At 51.2% G+C, this 20,829-nt stretch overlaps 2 protein-coding genes across 2 annotated transcripts in view; one reads left to right on the forward strand and one right to left on the reverse strand.

Moving 5' to 3' along the window:
- The window catches only part of Tmsb10 (thymosin beta 10), a 453,760-nt gene that overhangs the window by 27,376 nt on the left and 405,555 nt on the right, over positions 1-20,829 (reverse strand). The gene's annotated exons all lie outside the window — the stretch shown is intronic.
- On the forward strand, positions 12,001-19,914 carry Capg (capping actin protein, gelsolin like). The gene is made up of 9 exons (XM_051154742.1): positions 12,001-12,050; positions 12,200-12,372; positions 12,465-12,619; positions 12,810-12,977; positions 13,956-14,105; positions 14,525-14,617; positions 15,118-15,250; positions 18,020-18,108; positions 19,706-19,914. The coding sequence occupies exons 1-9, from the start codon at positions 12,028-12,030 to the stop codon at positions 19,769-19,771; spliced, it is 1,050 nt and encodes a 349-aa protein (XP_051010699.1). The 5' UTR covers positions 12,001-12,027; the 3' UTR covers positions 19,772-19,914.

Consider the following 20,829-nt stretch of genomic DNA (forward strand, 5'->3'; position numbering starts at 1 on the left):
GGCGTCTCACGTAGCCCAGACTTCACTAAACTCACTACATAGCCAAAGATGATGGCAAACCTGATTTTCCTGCCTCCACTTTCCAAGTGCTGGGATTACAGGTGGGAACCACCACACTTAAATCACCCACACTCAGCAAGTGTTTCTTTTCTTTCTAAATTATGGGTGTTCTGTGTGCGTGTGGGGGCGTGAATGTCGTCAGGTCCCTGGCGGCTGGAGACATAGGTGCTTGTGAGTGGTCTGAGGTAGATGGAAGAGCTGTGAGTTCTCTTTAACGAATAAACCATAAATACTTCTTCCCTTGGTGATAGGGCCCTCTTAGCTCAAGTGTAGTGAACTGTGATTTTCTTTTTTTCTTTTTTTTTTTTTTTTAGGCTATAGCAGCGCACCACAGCCCAGGTCATTTATAACAATAGACGTTTATTTCCTCACAGCTCTAGGGACCAGGATGCCCAAGAGTATATTGCCGACACCCGGTGAAGTTTTTGTGCAGCTCTAGGTGCAGTAGAAGAGCAGTAGATGGGCAAGGAAGCCATGCAAGACCTAGGGCCTCTTGGTTGACTGTTTTTTTTTTTTTTTTAGATATACTTATTATTTATACAGTATTCTACCCACATGTGTGCCTGCACACCACAGGAAGGCACTGGGTCTCATTACAGATGGTCGTGAGCCACCATGTGGTTGCTGGGAATTGAACTCAGGACCTTTGGAAGAACAGACGGTGCTCTTAACCTCTGAGCCATCTCTCCAGCTCTTTTCTTTTTTTTTTAAAGATTTATTTATTAATTATTATTTATAGTGTTCTGCCTGCATATACACCTGCAGGCCAGAAAAGGGCATCAGATCTCATTACAGATGGTTGTGAGCCACCATGTGGTTTCTGGGAATTGAACTCAGGACCTCTGGAAGAGCAGCCAGTTCTCTTAACCTCTGAGCCATCTCTCCAGCCGTCTTTTTTTCTTTTTTTTCTTTTTTTGGTTTTTCGAGACAGGATTTCTCTGTGTAGCTTTGGCCATCCTGGACTCACTTTGTAGACCAGGCTGGCCTCGAACTCACAGCGATCCGCCTGCCTCTGCCTCCGGAGTGCTGGGATTAAAGGCATGCGCCACCACGCCCGGCTCCCTGGCCGTCTTTATCTTTATTTCTGTGCTGTGATGCATCTCAGGGTTTCCTGTGTGCTATATGAACACTCTACTGAGCTGTATCCCCCAGTCCTAAAGGCCAACTCTTATTTTGTTTTTCGAGAGTGTTTCTCTATGTTGCCCTGGCTGTCCTAGGAACTTCTCTGTAGACCAGGCCGGCCTCAAACTCACAGAGATCCACTGCCTCTGCCTCCGGAGTGCTGGGATTAAAGGTGTGTGCCACCACGCCCAGCTAAGGCCAACTCCTAACCTTTCTCCCAATTTCTGTGCCCAGCTGTGGTTCTGTGAGGGACAAGGCTTTGCTGGAATCTCAGCTCAGACCACCCTTGTTTTAGGGCTGTCACTTGGCCATGGAGACACTTGGATGCCAGCTAAAAGCTGTGTTTTTGCCTTTTGTTTTTTCACTATATTTTATGTGTATGAGTGTTTTGCCTGTATGTCTGTTTACAGTGTGCATTGCCTGGTGCTTGGAGTGACCAGATTAGATCCCCTGGGACTGCAGTGGCAGATAGTCACAAGCCTCCTCGTCGGTGCTGGAAATGGAACCTGAGTCCTCAAAGAACAACCATCACTCTTAACCACTGAGCCATTTCTGCGGGCCCACAAATTGTGTTCTTTAGAGAGAACACTTACTTTCTAAAGTTTTATTTATTCATCTTATGTGGCTGCATGTCACAGCACATATGGAGGCCAGAGGACAACTTTCTTTCTAAATCGCTTTAGATTTAGTGTGTGTGTGTGTGTGTGTGTGTGTGTGTGTGTGTGTGTGTGTGTGTGTTGGGATTTCTGTTGCTATGATAAAACACCATGATCAAAAGCAATTTGGGATCCGGGCAGGGTGGCACACGACATTAATCCCAGTATTCAGGGAAGCAGAGGCAGGCAGATCTCTTCTAGTTTGAGGCCAGCCTGATCTACAAAGAGACTCCAGGACAGCCAAGGCTACACAGAGAAACCCTGTCTCGAAAAAAACCGAACCAAACTAAACCAAAAGAAAAACCAAAGGAAAAAAAAAAGCAGCTTGGGGAGGAAAGGGTTTCTTTCATTATATACTTCCAGGAATGGCTCGCCAATGAGGGAAGTCAAGGTAGGAATGTGGAGGCAGGAGCTGATGCAGAGCCAATGGAGGAGTGGTGCTTACTGGCTTGCTTCTCATAACTTGCTCAATCTTATAACATCCGGGACCACCTTGCTCAACTGTGGCACTGCCCACAGTGACTAGACCCTCCTGTTACCCATCAGTAATCAAGACAATACCCCACAGACTTGCCTGCAGGCCAAACGTATGAAGACATTTTCTCAATTAGGAATCCCTCTTCCACCAGGCATGGTGGTGCACACCTTTAATCCCAGCACTGGGGAGGCAGAGGCAGGCAGATCTCTGTGAGTTCGAGGCCAGCCTGGTCTACAAAGTGAGTCCAGGACAGTCAAGGCTACACAGAGAAACTCTTGTCTTGAAAAACAAAAAAACAAAACAAAACAAAAAATCCTCTTCTCAAATGTTTAGATTTGTGTCAAGCTGACAAAACTTAACCAGCATAGTGTGTCTATCTATATATGCAAATGTGAGTGCAGTGCTCTCTGAGGCCAGAAGAGGGAGTCAGATCCTCTAGAGCTGGAGTGGTAGGCTGTTGTGAGGTGCCAGAGATGGCTTCTGGGAACCAAACTCCAGTCTTCTGGAAGAGCAGCAAATGCTCTTGACCTCTGAGCTATCTTTACCTTCCCAGAGGGCATCTTTCAAGAATCCATTCTGTCCTTGTAGGTTCTGGGGATTGAACTCTGGTCCTCAATGTAATGCAAGTGCTTTTATGCAGTGAGCTATCCCATTGACTCCATTTAATGCCTTGAGAAAACACTTAATTCTCACTCTGATAGTCTGTTAGCACACAGAACATATCCATCTAGATGGCATAGCAGTGCATGCCTGTAATCCCAGCACTCAGAAGATGGAGACCAGAGGATCACAGGTTTGGGGCCGGCGTGAGCTACGTAGTCAGGCTCTGTCTCAAACGCAGAAGAAAATACCTACTCCCACATCCACTCAGCCCGCTGTTTTCTCCAGGCTTTCTCTCTAGCAGCCAGACATGTTAGGTGGCTTGATAGTCGGATGGCTAGGAAGACTTGCTTCCGGTCCTGTTGTACCAGGGCGAAAGCCTTGACTCTGAGCACTAAGGCCTCCATGGAATTGACTGTTGACCAATGCTCTTCCTGGACACACCTTCCAGGGTCCCTGAGCATTGAGACACCCAACTGTGGCTGCCCGCTGGGTACTTACTTTCCTGGGTCTCACCGAGACTCTACACTGGCTTTCTTTAGCACAGCAGTTCTCAACCTGTGGGTCGTGGCCCATTTGGCAAAGCTTTATATCTAAAAATATTTACATTACAATTCATAACTAGAAAGATTACAGCTATGAAATAGAAAAAAAAATAACTTTATGGCTGAGGGTCACCACAACATGAGGAACTGTATTAAAGGGTCGCAGTGTTAGAAAGGTGAACCACCGACCTAGGGATTCAGGAAGGAATCCTTCTCAGCCTCCTGCTTCCTCTGACTTTGGGCTGTGCCCCAGGGTCTACCATGGGGCCAGCAAGCTAGATTAGATTGCTTGTAAATTATGGTCCTGTGACTGTGGGGAGAGGCTGTTGCTTTGGGTTCAGCTTGAAGCTGTAGGCCCTTGCTGTCTGTCTCTCTTCCTTGAGACATGGCTTTGTTCTATAATTCTGGCTGGCTTGTTCTTGCTTATTTGCTTTTTTTTTTTTTTTTTTAGGATGTGGGAAGGGGTTCTCGGCAGGGTGTCATGTACCTCAGGCTGACTTTGAACTCTCTGTGTAACTGAGGGTGACTCTGAACATCTGATGCTCCAGTCTACCGCCCAAGTGCTGGCTTTACAGGTGTGCCACCACGTCCCGTGGCCGACCATGCTGATTTCTGTTGATGCCTCCCAGCTTTCCAGTGCCCAGACTGCGTGACAGTGGACAGCTGGTGATGGGCAGCAGACCAGGGGAGCAGTTAGTCTTCATTCATTCATTTTGGGGTTTTGATTTTTGAGAAAGGGCTGTGTAGTGGCGGCTGCCCTGGAACTCAGCGATCCACCTGCCTCTGCCTTCCAAGTGCTGCTGGGATTAAAGATATCACCACGACAAGCTGAAGGGGCAGTCTCTGAGGATTTGGGGCATGGGGAGGCATCATAAAATGTGTCAAGACACATGGTGCATCGGGACACGTAATCCTGAGCTCAGGGAGCAGAGGCAGGAGGATTGTCATATATTTGAAGCCAATCTTGGCTACATATTGAGTTTCTTAGGTTTTTTTGTTTTTGTTTTTGTTTTGTTTTTGAGACAGGGTTTCTCTGTGTAGTCTTGGCTGTCCTGGACTCGCTTTGTAGACCAGGTTGGCCTCGAACTCACAGAGATCTGCCTGCCTCTGCCTCCCACGTGCTGGGATTAAAAGTGTGTGCCACCACCGCCCAGCTCATATTGAGTTTCATAGCAGCTTAGGTTCTAAAGTAAAGACTGTCTCAGTAAAACAAACTGTTGGGTGCAGTGGTACACACCTGTAATCGCAGCAGTCAGGAGGCAGCAGTTCAAGACCAGCTTCAGCTGCATCATAATTCAAAGGCCATCCTAACTCTACATGAGAGCTTGTCTCAAAATCAAAATAACGAATGAACACACACACACACACACACACACACACACACACACACACACACTTGCTTCAAAATCAGCCTGGTCTACAAATTGAGTTCCAGTACAGCCAAGGCTACACAGAGAGAAACTCTGACTTTTGTTTTTTTGTTTTTGTTTTTAAAGCAAATAGAAACAAGAAGGGTGAGGAGGAGAGAGAGGGGGAAGAGGAGGAGGAGGAGGAAGAGGAGAAGGAGGGGAGAAGAAGGAGGCGGAGGAGGAGGTCACATGTACTCAGGGAAATGAGACAACTAGTCAGGGGGGCGGGAGGAAAAGTAGTGTAGAGCCAGTGACCCAACCCAGGAAATGTGACTAACCAGCCACAGCTGAGCAGACTCGGGCCAGATGTGCCTGCCCAGGCTGGTAAGTGGAATGGGGGCTTTCCTTGCTGGTCTGGCTTGAAATGTTCAGAACCCGCCTTGCCTGAGGCTGCTGTGACAGAGGTGGGCTCTAGCCTCCAGGTGGCCCAACATCTGAGAAACAGATTGCTGAGTCTTGGACCTCAGAGCACTGAGCCTCCCCGTGGGTGGGGCAGGTGGGTGGGACAGGCCGGTGAGAAGAGGGAAGTACAAAGCTTGGGTGGGGCAGGCTGAGAAAAAGGATTGAGAAGAAAGGCCTGTGGAGAGGTAAAAATGGGATGGGTCCCACAGAAAGGGGCTAGCTGGGCTGCTCTCGAGTGGATAGGTGAGGGCTGGCTGCTAGGGTCTGTGAACTGCCAGGTATTGTGTCCCCAGGCATAGGTAAATCAGGCTCAGATTATAATCTGAATAGTCTTACAGCTGCAGAGGCAGAGTGGGCCCGGTGGGATGTGTTCCAGCTGCGGGGGGTGGGGGGAAGCTAGGGGATCTGGGCTCATCCTGGTCTGTGGGAAGTGATGTCAAGATCATCTGAGAGGTCCCCACAGGCTGTCAGAAGGTGAGTTCAGATCTGGCAGCGCCTGACTCCAAGATAGCCCTGTGCTAGGCCTAGACTGCGTGACTAGAGGGAGCGGAGGAGGAGCAAGGTAGGTCCGACTACATGAGGTGCATTCTGGCAGCCTCCAGCAGAGGGTTATCTGGGGATGGTGTGGAGGGAGATGGAGATAGAGCCTGGAGGTTCAGGGAGCAGGATCTGCTTTGGTGTGTGGGGTACTGCCTGGAGTCCAAAGCCACTGTTGTCCCCACTTCTAAGGAACCTGAGTCAAAGTCCAGCAAGTCCTGTGCTTTGTTGTATTGACACCCCATTTCTTCCCCCAGGGCTGGTGCTATTTCAGTTCACACTAACGGGGCAGATAGGGAAGTGACCTGTTGAGACTCAGGGTCTAAGAGGGCAAACGTTGCCCTGGTTTCCCTCAATACTGGGTCACTGATACACATTTAAGTCATTGATAGGGTCAAGCATTTTGTGGAAGGTAGGAGTGATCCCCACCTGTGAGCCCCTGCTCCCTCCCCACCCCCTAGTGTGTCCTTAAAGATAATCTAAGGGCCAGGGTTAGCCAGCAGGGCACATGTCCTCCCCCACTACTCAGGACAGTCTGATGGGCCCCTTTCACACACACCCCACCCAAGCAGCCCGCCTGCTCTGTCTGCCTCCAGGCTGCTCCAGGCTGTGCCTGGGTGCTGAAGTCCTAGGATATCCCTTTGGTTTCATCTAATCCAATAACTGAAGTTCAGCCAAACAAGGCAATCAAAATCAGGTATGTCCAAAGGTCATGGGCAAACTCTAGTTCCTGCTCCAAAGGTGCCGGATAGTAGCCACAGGGAGAAAGCCAGTCTCTAAAACTCATCACACTACGAAACAATGGGAAAGAGCAGTCGTCGGCAGAGGAGGTCGGCTGTGGTGTAGTTCAGGAGTGGAGTGTTTTCTAGCTCTGCCCCATGGCTCTGGGTTTGGTTCCCAGAATGCCTCCTGCTCCCAAAGGCAGATCCAGAAGAGACTACCTGTGAAGTGATGGTGAGTTCCCCCCCACCAGAAGCATTCAAGAAAGAACAATGAAAGGCTTTGCAGAAGAGGTGTCTTTGCCGTGCTATTAGGACTATCTAAGCACTAAGGCTCTTTGTTGTTGTTTTTCAAGACAGAGTTTCCCTGTGTAGCCTTGGCTGTCCTGGATTCAATTTGTAGACCAGGCTGGCTTTGAACTCACAGAAATCTGCTTGCCTCTGCCTCCTAGAGTGCTGGGATTAGAGGCCTGCGCCACCACACCCAGCACTAGGCTCTTTCTAATGCTGGTCTGTGATTATGTGACTGTCTTACATGGCGGAAGTTGGTCTGTGGTTTCACTGTGTGTGATGGGTCCCCACTTCCCCTCAGCCCTCTATGCAGGCCACAAGGCGCAGACACTTTCTTCTTCATGTCTGTGTTTCCTCTCCAGCAGCCTGCCCAGTATGGAGCCCCCAGAACAGATCTCGAGTGAATGGAAGCAAATGGTCTCTTGTAATGGGGTGTCGGGGGTGCCCTGCCGCTGTGGACAGGAGAAGGAGGTGGCGGATGTGCTCCAAGCCTGCAACCAGAGGCTGGTGTGACAGGCCTGGGAAAACTCCCACAGGAGCTGAGGCTACCGAGCGGTCCGGTTTACTCCTCAGATAGCTAGGGTTGATGTGTGCCCATGGGGATGGAGGGGCTGCGACACACACACTGAGGAAGCTTGGGGAGCTGTGGGACCAAAGGAGGAGACAGGAATGGAAGACCCTTCCCAGGAAAACCTGGATACAGGCAGGACCTCGAGCTGATGGGAGGGGGGGGGGCCCGCAGGGGCAGTGGGGGGGGGTATGTGGGGGGGGGGTGTGGGCAGCGGGAGCCTCAGTGAGATCTGGAGCTTCTCTCAACACTGCAGCCTACCTCCATCTATGAAGCCTGGTTTTAGCTAGCCCAGTGTTCCCCTATGCACCCCACTTCTCTAACTGTGGAATTGGACTTACAGCCTCATGCATGCTAGACAAGCACTGGGCCATTGAGCCATATCCCTGACGCCCCTCCTCCCCCATTAGACAGGGTTTCTCTGTATAAACGTAGCTGTCCTGGACTCACTTTGTAGACCAGGCTAGCCTTGTGCTCAAAGAGATCTGCCTTCCTCTGTCTCCTGAGTGCTGAGATTAAAGGTGTGCACCACCACTCCCAGCCTCTCTCTCTTTCTTTTCTTTTTTCTTTTTCCTTTTCTTTCTTTCTTTCTTTCTTTCTTTCTTTCTTTTTTTTTTTGTTTTTTTTTGTTTTTTTGGGGTTTTTTTTGTTTGTTTGTTTGTTTTGTTTTTGGAGACAAGGTTTCTCTGTAGCCTTGGCTGTCCTAGACTTGCTTTGTAGACTAGGATGGCCTCAAACTCACAGTGATCCACCTGCCTCTGCCTCCAGAGCGCTGGGATTAAAGGCATGTGCCACCATGCCTGTCTTCAATTTTTCTTTTAAAGATTATTTATTATTATGTACACTGTGCTCTGCCTGTATGTACACCTGCAGGCCAGAAGAGGACATTAGATCACATTATAGATGGTTGTGAGCCACCATATGGTTACTGGGAATTGAACTCAGAACCTCTGAAAGAGCAGTCAGTGCCCTTAACCTCTGAGCCATCGCCCTGGCTTCCATCCACTCCCTAGCTTTGCATAAACGGAATCTGGTGATGCCTGCAGGTGATGTGGCTCTAATGAGGGTTGGGGGTGAAGGGGGGGAGATCAGAAGTTCAAGGCCATCCTAAGGCCATCTTAAGCTACAAGAGACTGTCCCAAAAGAAAACAGAAATAAAGGAAACTTATTCCCTTCCTTATACCGCGAGGATGTCTTTAACAGGACCACCACTATGAGTATAGCGGCCACAGCACCAGGGTCTTGTAGTGTGGGAGAAAGACTAGTCTCCACCCCCAACATAGTGTGCAAGAACAAGATGGAGGTGAGGGTCAGTGCATGGAAAATCACTAAAAGGAAGCGCCAGGGGGGAGGGAGGTTCTATCAAACTAACCTAACAGGATTCCCGCTGAAGCTAGTCAGGACGGATCAGACATGTGGGGGATGGTAGAGCTGAGGAACCAGATCTGCGTAAGGCATGATGGGATATGGATTACGGGGACTTGCAGCTGAACTGACTTTTCAAGGATCTGTGGCTGAAACTGGAGTGTACCAGGTGTAAGGGTCCGAAAATCGCGGAAGGAAGATCCCAGACTCAAACAGCATGTAAAAGCAAAGATGGTTTATTCTGCAGAAACAGCCTGCACGCAGGTGTCAACACTGTCCACACAAAGTGTCGGGGACCCCCGGTCAAAGGCTCTAGGGAGCTAGGGGGCTTCTAAGAGGGTGTGCTATCTTGTATTTTTGTTGGATGGACTATGGGGACGTAAGCTGATAGGCAGGGGCTGAATGGTGGGTCAACAGTCCAGAGTCATTAGGCCATATATGGTCACATTAGTGGCTGGTTGGGCTCAGACTTTTCCTGCCTGAGGTCTCTCAGGTCCAGAAGCATCCTGTTACATGACTCCAACTGGGATTGGCTGGTGCTGGCCAGTGTCTGTACATGACCTCTGTCTCAAGCCTTTTATCAATGTTTGACCCTCTCATCAGGAGGTACATAGAAAGGTCTAGAAGGTTCAGATGGACTGATGGCATTTAGCCAGAGTCTTTGCACTTTTGTAAGGTGCCGGGCTATTTTTTTAAAAATTATTTATTTATTTATTTGGTTTTTTGGAGACAGGGTTTCTCTGTATAGTCTTGGCTGTCCTGGACTCCCTTTATAGACAAGGCTGGCCTTGAACTCACAGAGATCTGCCTGCCTCTGCCTCCCAAGTGCTGGGATTAAAGGTGTGGCCACCATGCCTGACTTTAAATGTTTGTTTATTTTTTGTTTGTGTGTGTATGTATGTGTCATGGTGTGCAGAAGACAACTCTATGGAGTTGGTTCTCATCCCTTCCTGTGGTTCTTGGGATTGGAACTCAAGACATTAGACTTGTCAGCAAGCATCTTTGCCAACTGAGTCATCTTGCCCATCCTGAGGAGGGCATCTAGGGTCATGAAGGAGGAGACAGCTAAACCCCCTCATCAGAACCCTGCAGTGGCTGGAGTGGAGGGCACCTGATTTTGAGTTACGGCCCAATTTCTCATTTTGGTAATACAGAACTGAGAACAGTGAAGCTATGGGCTCAGTCGATCTCATTCTTGAACTTGGCTTTGGGGCAGACATCAGGTCCTAGCTGGGTCACAGGCTGGGGCTGCCCATAGCAGGGCACATGGGCATACCCCATGGAGGAAAATCCCCAGTTCACACCTCCCTGGGGGAAGTGTTATGCTGGAAAAATGCCTTGCTCTGTTTGGGAGGTTGGTAGTGAAAAGGAAAGTGGTGCCGCTGCTCTGCCTGCTGCTGTTTCCTGCCCTGCGCTGGCCCAGCCAGAGTCTCCTCTGCCCGCCTGTAGCTCCAGTCTGCAGGGTCTGCTCTGTACTCTTACCCTCCATGTCCCTTGGGACACCTCTTCCCAAAACAACTTGGGTGGAAGCCCCTTGTTTTCCTTCCTTCCTTATTCCCTCTGTCCCTCCTTCCCTCCCTCTGTCCCTCCTTCCCTCCCTCTGTCCCTCTTTCCCTCCTTCCTTCCTTCCCTCCTACCCTCCCTTCCTTTCTTCCCTCCTTCCTTCCCTCCCTCCCTCCCTCCCTCATTACTTTCCTACCTCCTTCCTTCCATCCTTCCTTCCCTCTCTCCTCCCCTCCTCTTTGGAGACAGGGTGTCTTAAAGCCTAAGGTGGCTTTGACTTCACTAAGTGGTCGAGGCTAGTCTTGAACTTCTGATCCTCACGCTTCTGCTGTCTGGAATGCTGGTGTGGAGGCGCGCACTATCACCCCAGGTGGTTTTTGGTTTTCGTTGTTTTAAGACAGGCTAGCCTGAAGCCTGAATGTCCCGAGCTTCTGAACCTTCTGCCCCACCCCCACGTGCTGGGCTGACATTTAGGTGTACTGTCATTAGTGACCTTTTCCTTTTCTTTCCTCCATCTCCTCCTTTAGTTGTCTGTCTGTTCTGAGGCAGGGTCTCTTTGTGACTTACTATCCCCCGGGGCCTAGGCTCCCAAGTGCTAGGATGGTAGGTCTATGCTAGTATATTTCACTTACTTTTTACATATTTATTTTAATTTTATTTATTTATATTTTCTTTTTTGAGACAGGGTTTCTCTGTGTAGTTCTGGCTGCCCTGGACTTGCTTTGTAGACCAGGCTGGTCTCGAACACACAGAGATCCACCTGCCTCTGCCTCTGGGGCGCTGTGATTATAGGCGTGCACCACCATGCCCAGCCCTTTTTATTTATTTTTATTTTGATGTGTGGGTAGTTTTGCCTGTGCACATGAGCATGCAGTGCCTATGGAGGCCATAGGGGTCATGTAGTCCCCTAGAACTGGAGTAGAGATGGGTGCTGTCTGCTGCATGGGTGCTGCGAACTGAACTCACATCCTCTGCAAGAGCAATAAGTGCCCTTCACTGCTGAGCCATCTCTGCGGCATCCCCAAGCTCGGAGACCCGCCTGCCTCTGCCTCCTGAGTGCTGGGACTAGAGGTGTGCACTATCACGTTTAAAATTTTTATTTTGTAAATATTCTCTCTCTCTCTCTCTCTCTCTCTCTCTCTCTCTCTCTCTGCATGTTTGCATGTGTGTGCACACATGTGTAGGTTCAATAGCATGGGTGCACGTGCATGTGGAGGACCACAGTGGATGTGGATGTCAGGACTCTTCCTCTTGGGTAGTGCTTGGAAGGTGGGGCCTGCAAGCGTCGAGTTAGGCTGGTCTTTCTGAGTTCGAGGCCAGCTTGGTCTGCAAAGCAAGTCTAGGACAGCCAAGGCTACACAGAGAGACCTTGTCTCAAAAAACAAGCAACAAGAACAACAACCAAGACAGGGCCTCTTAATCAAACCCAGAGCTTGATGGTGTGGCTAGTTTTGATCTTGCTTTGGGGATCCCCTGTCTCTGGCCTCTGTGGCTGGAATTATAAGTGGTCTGCCCACCCAACACTTATGTGGGTTCTGAGGATTCAAACTCTGGTCCTCACGTTTGCCATGCAGATGCTTTAGCAGCTGAGCAACTGCCTCAACCCCAGGTCACCCTCGGCTGCTTACAGACTGTGAGGACAACCTCATAAGGCTCAAAAACCCAAAGGGAGAATTCTTGACCACCTGCAGAGCTCCCCCCAGGCAGATGGAGAGCTGGTTGTTATGGCCCTTGTGGTAATCATGGCTTCTCTTTTTAGGTCTGAAAGCAGAATGTACACGCCCATCCCTCAGAGGTAGGCAATGCGCCCCATCCTCTGCGCTCTCTTCCCTCCTCACTGCTCTCACTATACGCGGACCTCAGGCTCCAGGCCTGCTCAGGGCTCTGTACTCGAGCCCACTCCTCACAGGAGCCACTACCAACCCCAACCGTTTCTTCCCACAGTGGCTCTCCGTTCCCAGCCTCAGTCCAGGACCCAGGCCTGCACATATGGCGCGTGGAGAAGCTGAAGCCGGTGCCCATCGCACAAGAGAACCATGGCATCTTTTTCTCTGGCGATTCCTACCTTGTGCTTCACAATGGCCCGGAAGAAGTCTCCCACCTGCACCTGTGGATAGGTAAAAGGGTCTGGTCTGGGCTTGTCCAAGGCAGGGATGGAGGTTGCAGTGGGTCTCGGGGACCTCTGCCTATCACCTCGCATTCATCCTAGGTCAGCAGTCGTCCCGAGATGAGCAGGGTGCCTGTGCTGTGCTGGCCGTGCACCTCAACACCCTGCTTGGGGAGAGGCCGGTGCAGCACCGTGAGGTTCAAGGTAACGAGTCGGACCTCTTCATGAGCTACTTCCCACGCGGCCTCAAGTACCAGGTGAGACCCACCTCCGAGCCCTCACTGCCATGGTCTCTCTCAGAGTCGTCTCCTGTTTCTGGGTGGTTACGCCCCTGGCACACCTGGGGGATTGGTCTGCCCCTTCTCGCGTCTCCCAGAGCGTGATGACACAGCAGAGGGCTCTGGGTTACCTCTGAGGGCCAACTCAGGCCGGTCTTCTGGGCTTCAGGAAGGTGGTGTCGAGTCAGCATTTCATAAGACGACCTCTGGGGCCGCCCCGGCAGCCATCAGGAAGCTCTACCAGGTTAAAGGGAAAAAGAACATCCGTGCCACCGAGAGGGCGCTGAGCTGGGGCAGTTTCAACACCGGGGACTGCTTCATCCTGGACCTGGGTCAGGTGGGTAAGGTGGCTGACAGGAAAGGCTGGGGGCCTGGGGAAGAGGGAGAGGATCTCCGAAGCTAGGAGCTATGTTCCCATGTACATGTGAATGCAGATACCAGAAGAGGCCAGAAGAGGGCGCTGGGGTTGGAGTTATTGGCAGTTGTGAACTGCCCTTTGTGGGTGCTCAGAACAGAACTCAGGGCCCCCACTGAGCCATCTCTCCAGCCCCAGGAGATCATTTACAAGATGATTTATAGATGCTGGTAAGTGGCGGAAGAAAAACACGTGGTGCGGAAGTGGCACGAGGGCAAGAAGCACTCATCACATTTTTCTTTTAGAATTATTTTATAAGTGTTGTGCCTATATGTATTTCTGGGTACCACATATGTGCCCAGTTCCCTTGAAATTCAGAAGAGGAAGCGGGCATGGTGGCACATGCTTTTAGTCCGAGGCAGAGGCAGGTGGATCTCTGTGTGTTCAAGACCAGCCTGGTCTACAAAGCAAGTCTAGGATAGCCAAGGGCTGTTACTCAGAGAAACCCTGTCTCAAAAAACAAAAACAAAACAAAACAAAATCAGAAGAGGGTATTGGATCCCCTGAAACAAAGTGGCTTGTGAGCCACTTTGTGGGTGCTGGGACTTGAAGCTGGGTCCTCTAGTGGAGCCATGAGTGCTCTTAACCCCTGAGCCCAGGAAACTCTCTTATGGAGTTTTGTTTCTGCCTTTCTCAGAGGCCTCAGTAGAGTGGCCCTGACTTCTTGGGATTTAGTTTGCTTGTTTTGAGGCTCCCCTGCCCCCGTAGTCAGGACTTGCTGTCCTGGAACCCACTGTGTAACCCAGGCCTAAAATACAGACATCTACGTGCCTACGCCTCTTGGTATTGGGATCAAAGGTGCATGCCACCACTTTCCTTGCTTTCCCTGCCTGTGGGGACAATTTTTCAGAGGGGGTAGGATGCCCCCACCCCCGATGAGCCTGTCTGGCCTCTCTGCAGAACATCTTTGCCTGGTGTGGGGGAAAGTCGAACATCCTGGAGCGCAACAAGGCGAGGGACCTGGCCCTGGCCATCAGGGACAGCGAGCGGCAGGGCAAGGCCCGGGTGGAAATCATCACCGATGGAGAGGAGCCAGCTGAGATGATTCAGGTGTGTGTGTGTGTGTGTGTGTGTGCCTGTGTGAGTGTGTGCGCCTGTGTGCAGGTGTGTGCGTGCATGTGTGTATATGTGTGTGCGTGTGTGCAGATGTGTGTGCATGTGTGTGTGGGTGTGTGCATGTACCTGTGTGTGTGCATGTACCTGTGTGTGTGCATGTGTGTGTGGATGTTGTGTGGAGGGGGGCTTATCTGGAGCCCTACTCAGCCCCGTGACTCACTCATGGGGTACCTTTGTGTGATGGGGATAAAAGGTTCCTCTGAGTGAGGTTTAGCCTTGGGAGAAGAGGCTGTCTGGCAGATGGGCTGACCTATTGCTTTTCCCTGTACCTCAGTGCAGGACGCAGGTGGCCCTGCATGTGGTGACATGGGAAATCTGAGTGCAGACCCGAGTAATTCTGTCTGGCTCTGCAGGTTCTGGGTCCCAAGCCTGCTCTGAAGGAGGGAAATCCTGAGGAAGACATCACAGCAGACCGGACCAACGCCCAGGCCGCAGCCCTGTATAAGGTGGGTGCTGCAGGCCTGCTGGGGACTAACCTGGCATAGGATCCTGCACAGAGCATCTGTGGGTGGCAGGGGCACGGAGCGGGAGGGAGGAGGAGGCTGTGAGAAGGCTGGGCCAGAAATCAGGCAGGTTTGTTGGGGTTGGAGGAGAGATACGTGGGAAGGAAGCAGGTGATGGCCCTCCGAGGAGATGAACGGCATTCACTTCCGGGTCCTTGGTGAAGGTTGGAAGCTAATTCTGAGGTTGTCTTGATTTGAGGCCCCGTGCAAACCTTGTGGTATGGAACTCACCTTTTCCCCTAGGGGAGTTGTGGCCTCTAGACTACACTGATAGACAAGCCAGGGGCCATCTGGAGCTTGCTTTTGGGGGGTGGGGCTCTCTTCCTGCCTGTTTCCCGGAACTGGTAAATACAACTGGGAGGGAGGGCCTGGGTAACCCATTCCTTCGTTTAGGGTGAGGGCTGGAGTGTGCGCGTCACACTGGAACTGTCCTCCCTCTCCAGGTCTCTGATGCCACTGGACAGATGAATCTAACCAAGGTGGCTGACTCCAGCCCTTTTGCCTCTGAACTGCTGATCGCAGACGACTGCTTCGTTCTGGACAACGGGCTCTGTGGCAAAATCTACATCTGGAAGGGTATTGTGTAGCTTTGGTCTGCGTGCACCTGAGAGGCCTGCAGCGGGCTTCGGCACGTCAGCCTGAGGGCCCTGCAGCTGCCCTGAACCCAGCAGGCTCAGCTATTTTGAGAACCTCAGCCAATCTCAGGGCCTGTTCAGCGCCTGGCTGGGCCCATCCCAGACACTCAACTTTACCATGTCTGGGCTGGGGCCTGAGCAAGCGTGCACTTAACATGTTCCCAGGGCACGCCTAGAGCATGCATGTGCCCCAGGGCTCTGCGGGGGGCGGGGGGACTCAACTTGAGGTTCTTCATTAAGTGTAATAGAAATAAATTTTCGATGGGCTTAGTAGGCGCTTTGTTAAGCTTGCAGGCCACATGTTTTTCCAAGAGATTGTATCTGCTGGAAGGAGAAAGGCTGCTGTGTGCAGGACCTGGCTTCTTGCTTTGACCATGGCAATCTGGAACAGCATGATCCTGGGAGCCAGCTTGTTCTTGCTGGTTCCTGGGAAGGCCTAGGCAGCTCACTCCTTCAGCTAAGGTTTGGGTTCTCTGTTTACATTTATTTTCCTGTGCCTGTACATGTCCTCTCTCTCGCACACATGCTTGTGGGTACCCATGGAAGCCAGGAGAGGGCCGTCAGATCCCTTACAGCTGAAGTTAAAAGCAGTTATGAGCCTCCGGATGTTGGTGCTTGGAACTGAACTCTGGTCCTCTGCAAAAGCAGCAAGTGCTGTTAACCACTGAGCCTTCTTTCCAGACTTTTTTTTTTTTTTTTTTTTGAGACAAGGTCTCACGTAGCCCAGGCTGGCCTCTGACTTGTTATGTAGCCAAGGATAGCTTTGAACTCCTGATCCTCCTGCCTTCATCTGGGAGGCATGTACTATCGTGTTTGATTTTCTCTGGTGCTTGGGATGGAATCCAGGGCGTGGCAGGCAAACACTCTGCCAACTGAATGAGCTATGTCCCTTGCCCTGGAGACTGCCTTTTCCTTCCTGCAGAGGCACTGTAAGCCATGGAGCTGATGCTGAGATTCTCTGAGTGTCTGTAGTCCCACAAAGAGGAATCAGTCTAGAAAAAGAAACAGTGGGACAGGAAGCTTGGAAGGCAGGAAGGCAAGTGCCCATGGATGTCAGAACACAGATACTTTGTGGTTCTCAGGACTTTAACAGTGGCCTGAGACCTGGCCACCATGCATGGCTCTGTTTCCTTGTCAAAATGCCTCAGCTTGAAGCCCAGCTTGTGCCCCAAGGATTGCCAGCATTCGTGGGTGGATTCTGTGCAGTCTTCAATTTTGTAAGCACTTTGCCAGCAAGCATGTTGGCTCTTGGCCTTGTGGGCGTCTATAAGAATTTCTCTTTAAGAAATTGTACTCTGGCCAGGCATGGTGGTGTACGCCTTTAATCCCAGCACTTGGGAGGCAGAGGCTGGTGGATCGCTGTGAGTTCGAGGCCAGCCTGGTCTACAAAGTAAGTCCAGGACAGCCAAGGCAACACAGAGAGACCCTGTCTCGAAAAACCAAAACAAAAAACAAAAAAAAAAACCACCCCCCCCCAAAAAAAAGAAATTGTACTCTGTGTCCTATTTAGTTTCCCACAAAAAGATTTGATAACAGAACAGTGTTATCTGTAACCCTGTGCACACACAAAAGGCAAGAGGCCCCAGGGAAGGGAGGCCCTGGACTTAGAATTTTTCTTCTTTGTTTCTTTTGTTTGTTTTTTTCTTTCTTTCTTTTTTAATTTTTAAGATTCACTTATTATGTATACAGTGCTCTGCCTGTGTGTACTCCTGCAGGCCAGAAGAGGGCGCCATTATCACATTAGAGATGGTTATAAGCCACAGGTTGCTGGGAATTGAACTCAGGACCTCTGGAAGAGCAGTCAGTGCTCTTAACCACTGAGCCATCTCTCCAGCCCCCTTCTTTTGTTTTTTTCAAGACAGGGTTTCTCTGTGTAGCCTTGGCTTTCCTAGACTCACTTTGTAGACCATACTAGCCTCAAACTCACAGCGATCCGCCTGCCTCTGTCTCCTGAGGGCTGGGATGAAAGGCGTGCGCCACCATGCTCGGCTGAGTTTTTCTTATGTGTATTTATGTGTTTTTCTTGCATGCACATCTGTGATCCATGTGTGTGCAGCGTCCTCAAAAGCCAGAAGGCAGAACTGGATCTTCTGGAACTGGAATTACAGATGGTTCTGAGTGCCATGTGGGTGATGGGAACCGAACTCAGGTCCTCTGCGAGAGAAGCAAGTGCCCCCAACCACTAAGCCATTGTCCCAGCCCTCTGGCCTTACAGCTTGAGGTCTAGGAGGACCCTCCTAAAGGTCAGCTTGATCAGAGCCAGAAGATTCTGCTGATCCAGGCAGAAGAGAAGTTTTATTTATTCATTTGTTATTTATTTAATCTTAGCTTAGAGCAGCCAGCTTTCTGGGAAAAGTATTAAGTGGCTGACTTCATAGTCCAAGGAGCCCCTCAGCATTCTTGGGTACTCTGGGTATGTTTTATACACTGTCAGGTGTCCTGTGGACCCCTTAAGTTTCCTCCAGAAGCCTAGGATAGAGACTAGAGGATTCCTGCGACACCCCAGTGTCTCTGCAGCCCAGGCTGAAGACAGGAAGCTGGTTCTCATCTTCCTGCCTCCACTCCTGAATGTGTGTGGCGGGGCCCGGGGCTTGCAGATGGTTTTCTGTGGTACTAGGGACAGAGTGCTGAGCAGGAACGCTGGGCAAACCCTCTCCAGTCAGCCCCAGCGATCCTCTTCTCGTTTTGAAATCTTGTTCCTGTGTTTCAGGGCGAAAAGCTAATGAGAAAGAGCGGCAGGCGGCCCTCCAAGTGGCTGACGGCTTCATCTCTCGAATGAGATATTCCCCAGACACTCAGGTGAGGACACAGCCATGTCCCCACCTCCTCCTGGGACCTTCCTGTCACTCCCTACCCCCTGACTGGACAAGAGCAGGACAGCTCAGGTAGAGCAGACCTGTTAAGTGGACAGGCCTTTTCAGTCCTTCTGTGCTTAAAAAAACAAAACAAAAGCCCAAAGGGCCAGGCGTGGTGGCGCACGCCTTTAATCCCAGCACTCGGGAGGCAGAAGCAGGTGGATTGATGTGAGTTCGAGGCCAGCCTGGTCTACAAAGTGAGTCCAGGACAGCCAAGGCTACACAGAGAAACCCTGTCTTGAAAAACAAAAACAAAAACAAAAAGCAAAAGCACCACCACCAAAAACAACAACAAAAAACCCAAAACTTTTCAGAGAACCTGGGAGTCCAAAGGACAGAGCGTGTCACTGGTGGCTATGTCTCTCCCCAGCCACCAGTACTCCCTTTAGCCCCAGCATGGTGGCTACACAAGTCATTTGCATCCTGCCTTTCTCCTCCAGGCTGGCCTCAAACTCTCTCAAGGATGACCTTGAACTTCTGACCTTGCTTCCACTTCCTAGGTTCTAGGATTGCAGGCATGTGCCACCACACTTGGTTTATGCAGTGCAGGGACTCGAACCCGGGGCTTTGTGCATAGCATGCACCCTACCAATTGGGCTACGTTCTCAGCTCTCTCTTCCCCATTTTTGAGACTGTGGGGTCACTCCATTGTCCAGATTACTTTAGAATTCACTATTCATGCCCCCACCCCACCGACCTTAAACTCACAATTCTCCTGCCTCAGCCTCGCAAGTGCTGAGATCACAGGTGTGAGGCACCAAATGGTGGCATCTGCCTAACGGACTGAACCAATCCTTGAAGCAGCATTTCCTTAGCCCGTGTCTTGTGGTCTTGTATCTTGTCTCTGTCTTCTTAGAACCAACCTAAACTGCTTTCGGCCTTTCACTTGGTGTTACGGGGCTCTTGTCTTCTCAAATGAGTTTAGTCAAGAGACAGGCAGTCTGAGCAGTCGTTTATTTAGCAAATTCAAGCTAAGGGACACTCCAGAGAGACTGGAGCTCTAAGGGACACTCTAGAGGAAGACTGGGCGCATTACCCCATGGTGGGAGCTGCCCACTGGGTTCTGCACTGTGGACATTGGAGCGATGCTTATGAGTATTTGTGAGGTGGGTTGTCCACTCATGGGGTAAAGTTGCCTTTCCCCTCCTAAACCATGATGGGTGAGGGATCCCTTTAGAGTGTTTCCTTCCTATAATCCTCTAAGAAAACCCACCGAAGTGTGTATGTGTGCGGAGAGGTATCCAAACCACAGTATGAGTGATATTAGTGACCATGGGCCCTTTGAGGAATAGGATCTTTTAGTTGATGGCATGCACAAGGAAAGGCCCAGGCACCTTAGTCTCTGGTGTGGCAGGACACCGTAGGGCATGACAAGAATACTGACCCACAAAGGAGCCGTCTCTCAGAAGATACAGCTGGCAAGGCGCAGCTGAGGCTCCCTTGGTTACGGCCTATCTAAGTCCTTGCCTACCTCGTCAGTGGTACCCCTCCTCAGAAGCAGAGGTGGGCAGCCTGTGAGCCGAGCTTTTCTCCCACTGCAGGTGGAGATCCTGCCACAAGGCCGAGAGAGCCCCATCTTCAAGCAGTTCTTCAAGGACTGGAAGTGAGGGTGTGTGCCCCCATCCCTGCTCCCCTGCCTCCCACCACCTGTCTGCTTCTTCCCCTCTGGCTGCTGAGTCAGCACCGAGGTGACTGACGTCTGGATGCTCAATAAAGGAGACACATTTCCTTCCCTTGTCCTGGCTTGATTTTTGTCGCGCCTATTCAGTCAGGTTGATCCCCATGTAGGTGGCTGAGTGGATCACAGCTGACAATTCCAGATTCCAGGGGCCCAGCCCAGCCTCTGCATGACCAGGACTCCCAGTGGGGTGCTGGCCAACCCCCACCATCCTCAGAAGAACCTAATAGGGAGGTGGCACCGTGCCAGGCCCCAGCATCACTTTCAGGCCAGGGTTTAGTTCAAGTCTCACATTCCCAGCTGGGAGAAGGCTGTGGCTGTGCCACGCAGGAGCATGTGCCAGGGAGAGAGGAAAGCATGGAACCCCTCAGCAATTCTGGCGTAGTTAAGGACTCCCGTGGAAGGGTGTCCTCCCTGTGCCCAGGACAAACACAGCTTTCCAGCTACTTGAAGCCTATCTCCACCTCAACCCATCAGTGAACTGATTCCTGCCTTACCCTGGAGCTGTGTGCACTCTGGTCTGGATGCAGGGCCGGGGGTGCAGACCCTCGGAGGCCCTGTGTGGCTTAGGCCCTGCTATGCTGGGGTCCTGGGCTTGCAGCCTACCAGACTCAGGGACAGGGCAAGGCATGGTAGAGAAGGAAGTGCACAGACGGACACGGGCCTGACTTGCCTCCCTGGTGTCTCTGCTGGTCGCCAAATATAGGGACTGGAGGAAGTGATGTGGCAACAACACATTCTGTGAAACCCTGTAAATATGACTTAGGAACAAATGGCGGACATGTCACAAGCACGCTCTATTGGTGCCACCTCTGGGCCAGATCTGGAGCGGTCTGAAACAGAAGTAGAGGTAGAAGTAGGCTCCACTCAAGGGAAGCAGAGAAGAGCACAGGCGGCCTGAGGCTCTAGGGGGCTATGCAGGGGCGGGGGGGGGGGGGGGGGGCGCTAGGTGAGGGGACTAGGCGGGAGGGGGGCTAGGCGGGGGCA

This window comes from Acomys russatus, chromosome 13, assembly GCF_903995435.1.
Source record: "Acomys russatus chromosome 13, mAcoRus1.1, whole genome shotgun sequence".
Lineage (NCBI taxonomy): Eukaryota > Metazoa > Chordata > Mammalia > Rodentia > Muridae > Acomys > Acomys russatus.

Excerpts from the sequence above, each read along its gene's own strand:
- Capg (XM_051154742.1), top strand. The coding sequence starts at position 12,028 with ATGTACACGCCCATCCCTCAGAG. Across the intron at positions 12,373-12,464 it reads CCACCTGCACCTGTGGATAG|GTCAGCAGTCGTCCCGAGAT; the intron begins GTAAAAGGGTCT and ends CATTCATCCTAG. Across the intron at positions 15,251-18,019 it reads CAAAATCTACATCTGGAAGG|GGCGAAAAGCTAATGAGAAA; the intron begins GTATTGTGTAGC and ends CCTGTGTTTCAG.